The sequence below is a fragment of the Trichechus manatus genome, unplaced genomic scaffold (genome assembly GCF_000243295.1).
Source record: "Trichechus manatus latirostris isolate Lorelei unplaced genomic scaffold, TriManLat1.0 scaffold00007, whole genome shotgun sequence".
Taxonomy (NCBI): Eukaryota; Metazoa; Chordata; class Mammalia; order Sirenia; family Trichechidae; genus Trichechus; species Trichechus manatus.
In genome coordinates this window covers 21,119,744-21,129,312 of record NW_004443943.1, presented here as the reverse complement: position 1 = coordinate 21,129,312, position 9,569 = coordinate 21,119,744, and the positions used below count along the sequence as shown (strand labels likewise).

At 40.7% G+C, this 9,569-nt stretch overlaps 1 protein-coding gene across 1 annotated transcript in view; it reads right to left on the bottom strand.

Annotated features, from left to right (window-relative positions):
- The window catches only part of PLCE1 (phospholipase C epsilon 1), a 282,148-nt gene that overhangs the window by 34,114 nt on the left and 238,465 nt on the right, over nt 1-9,569 (bottom strand). Inside the window, exons 19-20 of the mRNA XM_012557636.2 lie at nt 5,611-5,740; nt 856-981 (exon numbers count right to left, since the gene is read on the bottom strand). Of these exons, the coding sequence (XP_012413090.1) occupies nt 856-981; nt 5,611-5,740 (256 nt within the window). The remainder of the gene's footprint in view (nt 1-855; nt 982-5,610; nt 5,741-9,569) is intronic.

Sequence of the window (9,569 nt, the reverse complement as noted above, 5' to 3'; positions counted from 1 at the left end):
TGCTTTATGCTTATCCATATACATAGCCTAAGGCCTTTACTAGAGTAAAAGCTTTCTGAGGGCAAGAGGTGAGTCTAATTCACCCTTGCATCTTCCTTCAGGGCATAGTACCGTGTCTTAAATATGGAAAAGTCAATATATATTTGTTGAAAGAAAAGATGACTATGTACCTTCTGTGGCCCAAATTGTCAACATATTTTGTTATTCTGTTCTCCAACACTGTTACTGCAACTATGTCTATAGACTTGCTCAGAGTCTATCTACAGTGAGGCAGGCCCTTGATGGTAGATGATAGATGATCTCATTTATCTGTCTTCACTGTCATTCCACTGTTAATACTCCACCATCTGGTCCCCGTCTACCTTGGTCATCTCAAACTCCCTTAAAACTTCTTGTTATTCCTTGAACATACCAGACCATCTCTTGTCTCCTTGTCTTTGCCAAGGCTGTTCTCTAGGTCTGAATGCCCTGTTTTCGTCTGCTTGGTCAAATCTTCCTTCTCAAACATCACCTTCCCTGAGAACCTGTCCTTGATACTCTGATAACACTGTGTAATCACCACTCTTTGTCCTTATCTACAAGCATTGTCACATGCTTGTCTCATCACTCAACTACCTGCAGTGCCACCTATGTGCCTGCCACACATTACACCATCAGTAGGTATTGGCTACATGAATCAATGACTAACCTTCTACAAATGGCAGGTGGGTGCCCCATATCACTGCCTTGTGGGCTTGGGCATCTAAAGGAAAGTGAGGGGACAGGTGAAGAGAAGGGCGAGGGAAGGAGTAGAAGCCCACGTGAAACTTACAAGGAGTACCATGGTCCAAGAGTAATGTAACAGATGCCATTCACCCACCTTTCCTTTGTTGCAAGCAGAGTTATCTGCTTTCTTTATCCTCTTAGGGATTTCTTCGTTATACTCAAACTGAAGCTTGTCATTACATGATTTATTTTCAGGTCTGTCTTCCAGAATGTTGTCTGAAAACGAGTTGGCAGGCTCAGCAAACAAGAACAGAATGCTTCGATTAATAGCTAAAAGTCTACATCATAGCCAGCACGCCCACATATTTGTGTTTCTCTGCAAGACTGAGGCTCTGGCTATATGTTACCAAAATGATGATGGCTTGAACTTTTATTTTGATTGAATTGACTAATTTTATCAGTAGTAGTGTTTTGGTACTATGCATATATCTAAATGACAATGCTCATTTTCATACAGGTGACTGAAACAGTGCAAACCTCATGGAAGATATCCTGTGTCAAGAAGTTGACAGCACACTAGTTTGGGAAGGATTTAGTGGTCAAAGCACTTCTAGATGATACATATATGACCTAATCATTTTCACTGTAAATGAAGCTATTGGCTTCTTTTACCTCCAGAAATGTCAAAACTACAGGGAAAATGCCTTATTGTTATTTGCAATGCAAAGTGTCCACAATTATAATCAATTGGAAAGTAAAGTTTTCATAATTTGTTTATTAATTTATTAAGTGATAATCTTAAGGACAGGAATGAAAATATATCTAAAATGTGACAGATAACCTTATATTTTATTCTTTATTGGACATTTCTAGTCAAAGTGACTAAAAATGTTATTGATAGATTATGATTATGTGTGTTTGAAATGGAAAGACAAGAAAACTAATTTCTCACCCAAGATCTACTATCTCATCAGACCACAAAAGCTTACACCAGAATATCCTTATACCAAATCAGGGCCATGCAGACTGCCGAGAAGTAAATGAGAGAAATCATGTCATTACATTTTTATTCATATAAGTGCCACAACTTCATGCGAATCCGGCCTAAGAAACTGGCCATGGAACACTGACATTCATGCAGTTAAAAGGCCCAGTTCAACTGGCTTTACCTTCCTGACTGTTAGGAGCAGGAGAAGCAGTAAGGACATCTGCTACAGAAAAACAGAATCAGAAAGGAGATAAAAGTAAGGAAAATGAAGTAAAAAAGACAGATAAATTAAGGCATGAAGCAAAGCTTAAATGGCAACAGCTTAGATTACAAGGTAAATGAAACAAGAAATCATCTACAGATTTAATATGTTGACTATAAAGAGACACAAGAGCTAGTAATAAAAGAAGTGCAAACATTGTTAATGTGAATCATGCCAAAAGCTGACACATTCATATTACATATTTTCAGCAAATGACTATCACAATACACCCAATAAGTCTTTATTTCAAATGTCTAGAAACTGATGGATTTGTTAGAACCATACAGACATTGTGATAGAATACGTCTCTATTAAGTTAGAAATTAAAATTTGTGCTCCACTGCATACTCAAGGTGTTCAAGGTAAACAGCAAGGCTGTAGGGAAAAGAACTAATCTGAGTTTACGTAATTAAACTCAGTTTAATGCTTATTAAGAATTTATTATCCAAAAGTCAGAGTAGCAGTTCCTGAAATATATCAGCCTCATTTGCAACTTCCTTGGGGTCTTCTTGATGTAACTTTGTGGCTAGGAATCATCTCATTTTAATGGCCAAAAGAGGCTTTAGACTAATTCCCTTACTTTATAGGTATGAAAATTGAGGACTAGCGCTGTGACATAGACAACTGGAGCGCCCTGACTTCAGAGATGGATTCTTAGCCTGGGACAACTGCAGGGGCCACAGGAGGCTTGGGAAACTCCTGCAACTGTATGCAGAATTTTGAGAGGACGTTTCTTGGAGGAGACTGGTCACTGCTTCCAACTGATTTTCAAAAGGACCCACCCTTCCAAAAAGTTTAGAAATCTTTGAGGTTCCCCTAAGAAGCTGGAAGTGGTCCTGCCCACAGCAGGCAGGTTTATATTTTCTTCTCATCCCAGCTGGAGGAAGTGAAAATGGTAGAAGAAAGCAGAGAGATGAGTGAGGCGCCACAAACCATGAGTAGGCATAAGGAAGCCTCAATAGGACAAGCGTAAGCAAGTTTCGTCTCGGAATAATAACTACAAGGCTTGTTTGGGAATCCCGGTCAGAGAACACTTTCAATGAAATGGGAAATAATCATGTGGTGGTCGTGGACTTAGTCATCAGGGATCACAGATGTTAGTGCTAGAAGCAGGGAGGACATCAGCAAACACTGAGCAGAGCCTTTTCCTGAGGCCTAGAGTGGCGAAGGACACCGCCCAGGGTCTCACGGCCCATCAGAGTAGAGCCTGGTGGGGCGTTCTCTTCCACTTAACATCACCGTCTGCATACATACACATGCGGATTGAAAACAACATGCAAATCTTAGACATTCAGCAGCTAACGTAAATTTTATTCTCCCAACTGAAAATAAACTAGATAGAGCCCTCTACTATCTGTTCATCTTATTTTCAAATCAAAAACACTTATACTGATAATAATAAAAAAGCCTTCTGCTTTCCTGCTTTCAAAAATACAGAGAAAGCAGAGAGTGATTTCTAACAGAAAGTGAATTTACTTTCCAGTGGACTAACTTCAAGGTGCCCCAGTGGCACAGTGGTTAAGCGCTTGACTGCTAACTGAATGTGGTGGGCAGTTCGAATCCACTAGCCACTCCCCACAGGAGAAAGAAGTGGCAGTCTGCTTCCATAAAGATCACAGCCTTGGAAACCCTATGGGGAAGTTTTACTCCAACCTACAGGGTCGCTTTAAGTCCCAATCTACTTCACAGCAGTGGGTTGGGACTAACTTCTTTCAGGAATTAATGACATTTGGACTGGTTGGTTTCTTAAGTGTGGTTTCATTTTCTTTCCGAATAATTTTGTTCCTCTATGGGGTGACATCAAATTAGTTTGGTTAGCAACCAAGCGCTTAACCACTGTGCAACTAGGGCTCCTCTGTTAGAGAATACGCTTCTCAAATTATTTGATGGGGTCTCAGGTGAAGTAAACTGGCTTTTAGTTGATAGCATAACTGTAGTAGAAATCCATGGGAAAGAATAATTCACTATAAAAATATTTACTTTCCCACTTTTCAGGAATATACTGCAAAGAAATGATCTTGACTCCTTTTAACTTTCTCCCTCCTTCCACCTCTCCATTAGAGAATATTTGTTGCTGTCCAGTTGATTCCAACTCATTGTGACCCTACACGATGGTGTAGAACTGCCCTATCGGGTTTCCAAGGCTGTAATCTTTACGGAAGCAGACTGCCACATCTTTCTCTTCTGGAGATGCTGGAGGGTTTGAACTGCCGACCTTTCAGTTAGCAGCTGAACTCTTAACCACTGTGCCACCAGGGCTCCTCCATTAGAGAATATGTGTCTCAAATTATCTGATGGCATTTCAGGTGAAGTAAACTGACTTTTAGTTGACGGCGTGCAACAATCAACTATTACTAAGGACAGATATTAAATGGACACAGTCTGGTATTGTATTTTGGGGGAAGACAGGAACTTCCCCAAAGACTATGACTGCTGGCCATGACGCAGTCTCCCGGAACTGAAATGTGACTAGGAGACGGCCCTGGAATGTGAGAAGCTGATATCTGGAGTAGAGTGGCTTGGCTGTCTTAATGGTGATTAGTTGCTGGCCTGGGCATATCTGCATATTAGCAAAGCAATGTTTTTACATAGAAACAATATATTCTACATATATAATAGTTATGTAAATAGGAACCTTGGCATTTTCTCATTACTACATTTCTGTCTTTCAGAAGTTGCCAAAATGGAAGTCTATCACCAGCAACCGTATCTGAGAAAATATTTTAGTGTAGTCTCCAGCAAATGACACCACCAACAACAAAAAAAACCCTCAAACATGGTGGCTTTGAGTTGATTCCAACTAATAGCGACCCTGTAGGACAGAGTAGAGCTGCCCCATAGGGCTTCCAAGGAGCAGCTGGTGGATTCAAACTGCCAACCTTTTGGTTATTAGCCAAATGCTTAACCACTGCGCCACCAGGGCTCCACAGATGACACTAGTTTAGCGCAAATGAAACACACTTGAAAACTAATTCTCATGTAAGAAGAATCCTTCAATTGCAATCTGTACTCAACATCATTCATGTGACTTCTTTGAACTGTGCCATTAGCCATCACCCATGTTTTGTCTCTTTGGTGGGCCAGCCAGAGGGAAATCTTGTTGGCCTAGTAATGTGAGAACCAGGGAGGGGAGGGAAATGAAGCTTCTTTCTTTTCCATCCTCCTAGAAAGCCACAGTGAAAGTAGTGAAAGGGGAGGAGTAGGTCGCTATGAGTTGGAATCAACTTGATGGCAAAGGGTTAAGAGGGAGTACAGAAATGTGACACTGCCCCCTGCAGGCGGTACAGGACAGAGAAAAGATTCAGCCACAGTCTAGATTCCTGTCAAGAGGATTGGCCACACCAGAAACAGAAAGGGTGAAAATAGGGTCTCTCTGCTGTAATTCCACCTCTTGCTTTAGAAACTCATCTTAGGAATGCCTCCCATGTTACTTCCCACACCCTCCCCTTCTTTCCTTGAGTCGTGGCTGCAGTGGCTAACAGAATCCCTTTCCTTGCTTGGTCCTTGCTATGTGACTAGATTCAGAAACTTCTGGACAATATTACAGCAATCTGTACTGTTGGTCTGTGCATCTCCAGATTTATTTATGAAAAAAAAATACAGAAAACCATCCAAGCATTTCCCTTCCCACAGCATGGCACTCTGTTTCTCTTACCATCAGAGAGTGATTCATAGTCATAGTCATATTCATCCTCTTCATCCTCCTCTTCCTCGTTACTAGCGGGTGGGGGGTTGGCATTCCCACCATTATAAGCCTGAGCTTGCATGGATGCTAACTGATGAGCCTGAAAGATAGCAATAATTAATGACTGCAGAGGTTAAACTGCTGAACTTTCATTTATAGCCTTCAAAACTACCACCTAACGCTTACCATAGTCAGAGCGATTTATCCTATTTTGACTCGTTTGTGAGAAGGGAAAAAAAATCTAGATTCATTTGAAATGCAATGTAAACACTCAGACCAATGTCAACATTTCTACAGGAGGTATCCTAGAGCTTTTAGAAACAATCACAATGAAGCTGAGGGTGGTGCCCTGCCACCCAGGATCCCAGGGGCAACTTTGCATGAGAAACCTTCGGTGCTTTGGGGAACCAGCCTCAATCCCAAATGACTGAAGAAATGAATCAGCCCATTAATGTTGGAAAAGTAAGTCTCTGCTAAGAAACCATTCCCCCCGCTTCTTAAAATAACATCTAAAGGCCTCTGACCTTGAGAAAATGTTAGAATCCCTACAGACAAAGAGACCAAAAGAATTGTTGTTGGTTTAAATAAAGTTTTTTCAACAGACTTTATCTGAACTATAAATCAGATGAACTAAACAGACTTAGAAACTTTGGGAAACTGGATGTGTGCTGCCAGGGAGGTCATGTGCCTCTGTGTTCTACTTGGAATTACTAGGAGGTGATATCATAAGACCCAAGTCAACAGAGGTCTGAAGATGTGATTTATCTACTCTGGGAACCTAGCACAAAGAAATAATCCAAAATATAGGAAAAGCTACTTGCATTAATTAAAAACAACCTAAAAGCCCAACAGTAGAGGAATGGAGTCAGTAAACTATGGTATAGATGCTTGAGAGAAGGAGATATGAAAAAAAATGCTTGTGATATGTATATTTATTGAACAGAGGGTACAGAATTGTGTGTATTTACATATGTAAACATACACCCTATATACATGTAAATACAAAAATGTACATGTAAATAGATATACAGTTCTGTATCTTTTTATATATATAATAACATGCTTAAAAAGACTAGATAATAAAATGTTAATAGAGCAGGGGTTCTTTTTTTTAATGTCATGGACCCCTTTGGCAGTTTCGTGAGACAGAATGTCTTCTCAGAATGATGTTTTCAATGGATAAAATACAAAGAAAACAATTAACGTTGAATACAGTTATCAAATATTAAAAGAGCAAATTAGTGACATAGGAATATATGTGTTTCTTTACTAAGAGTAAAAATATTTGTGGTAGGTCTAGTCACTTTCTTGACATAGTCATGAGCACAAACAATTCTTGGAGATACAAGCAACAACTGTCTTGTGATACGCAAAATCTGTGATTTCTGTTGGTGACAAAGACACAGGTACTGACACCATTACTGTGGTTTATTGCCTAGTTTATAATGGGAGGAAATGCTAAATTTCAGCTAGAGGTCAGTTAAAACAAAGACGAAGTATTTTTCCATGGACCCCTGAATTTTACCTGGGGACCTGAGGTTAAGAACCCCTGTAATGCAGGTTGTGTTTGGCCTTGGAATTATGTATGTTTAAAAATAATTCTCAGGGGCACACTAGCCCAGGGGCAAGGACTAGAAGGTAAAAGGGGACAGGAAAGCTGGTCATAGGGAACCCAAGGTCGAGAAGGGGAGAGTGTTGACATGCTGTGGGATTGGTAACCAATGTTGCAAAACAATATGTGCACTAATTGTTTAATGAGAAGCTAGATTATTCTGTAAACCTTCATCTTTTAAAGTACAGTTTAAAAAAAAATTCTCTATTCCCTAAGTTTTCTGAAATGTGTTTATATTACCTGTATAATAAAAATATATACATAAACAAAGATACAATTTCTTCTGTGTCTGTATCTACATGAAATATTTTATAATGCAGTCCACTCCAGGTAACTACTGCCTAGGTTGGGATTTCTCAAAGTGAATTTTTTTGAAACACTAGCTCTCCAGGGGATAAACACTTGCATTGTAAAACAATTACAATAACAATAAAACACAATAAAATATGGAAACAGCAACATAAACAAACTGAAACCCATTGCTACTACATGGTTTAACAGGGCCTTCATTTAATACACTAAAGGACATCATGGTTCTTCAAAGAAGACCTCCAGGGCAGCATTTCCCACGCTTATTTAACCAGGGAATGTTTTTTTTCTCTTTTTTCAGAGTGTCTCATAAAATTAGCATTCTTCAAAACTTTGGGAAATCTGGTCGAGGCACAAGTGAGCCACAAAAGCAAGCCTATTTGACTCAGTGAGCATTCAAGATTGAGCCAAGGGCTGGGAAGGATGATTCAAACAGCCTGGTAGACACTGACTCTCTGGCAGAAAAGTGTGGGAACTATGTAACAGGAATGATGCCACTCAGAGAACTACAGACTAGCAATGTCAGAAGGCAAGTGCCAAGGCCTCTTAGACGCTCAAATGCTCTCTCGAGTGCAGGAAGTCCCTTTCGGCAGGCGAGCATGGGAGAGGCAGCCAAACAAACAGCCAAACGCTGACACACTTCTTCGCTGAGGATGACTACAAAACGTTTGCCAGTATCTTACTTATTCTGGGGCAGTAAAACAAGGCCCAACCTTTGAATAGAAGCAATCCAGATATAGGTCAGGGGTCAGATAAGACTGGCTCAGATGTGTCAGGCAGGAGTCATGCCTTACGAGTCTCTGTTCCCACTGTAGCACAGTGCCTGCCATATAGTATGAACTGTTTGAGTCTCTTGGGTTGGGGTTCAGGCGATCCTGGTCAGAATCCTGGAGAATTCTGATGGGATGCGGTGGGAGCCTCAGGAAGAGCCTCTGCATAAGATGGAAGGCTTCAAAAATCCCACTCTGAGTCAGTCCATCCTCTGAGGATGAGTCCTTTGTAAGGGAATGACCCAGGCCTTCTAAATGAGAGGTTGGGTCCGAATGCTTGGACTTCTAGGCACTCACCTAGCCTCGTGTGAGGTCCGAATGCCAGGTCTAGAACCACAGCCTGCCAGAGAACTGAAAGGTCTTGCAGATATGATTGTGAAATCCTTGCTGGTACTCCCCGGGAAATCAGGAGGGTTTGGAAAGGGTCTTAGAAAGCTGGAAATGGGATTACATGATCCCATTTTCCCAAAATGAGGAAAAGGTAAATTGTGGATATTTTACTGTGGAGAGTGTCAAGTTGCTATCTGATAAAATTTCAGAACATATTAATTAGTTGGCTTGTGAGAACTTAGAAAAGAAAGAGATGATTACCAAGAGTTTTCAAATCTCTCATACAGTAATCTCCTTAGCCCTTTTGGATAAGGAACTCACTGTGGGGGAAATAACAGACAAGTGGTGTTTCTGGAACTTCCAGGATGATAAGAAGGATTTTTAAAAAATAAACAGATTACCAGGCCTTCTTATGGAAATTCTGATTTAGCAGGTCAGGTTTGGGGCCTAAGACTCTGTGGTTTTAAAAGTGCCCCAGGTGATTCTTATCAGTGTATTCTGCCTTCTGTATGGCCTTTGAAACAGTCTTTCCTGAAGACCTGAATCCAAATCCCAGCTCTGCCACTATGAGCTGAGTGGCTTTCAGCAAGTCACATAAATGGCCAGGCCTGTTTCCTGTTCTGTAAATTAAGCTGTTGAAGCTGACTCTGGAGGAATGTGGGCTGCAAGAGAGAGAGCGCCAGGCTGCAGCGATAATCACCTATCCTGAAGGGAGGTTCTTTAAGGACCACAGGGCTCTCCACTTGGCTGGCTGGCTCAAGGGCAACTTGGAATGAAGATAACAAACAATTTCAAAAGCTGCTAATAGATACACTGGAAGACAAAAACAAAGTCACAATGAATCCTGCAGGCTGCAATAATATCCCAAAGCCAAGAAGAACAAATTTAAGAGATAAATGTGAGGTTCT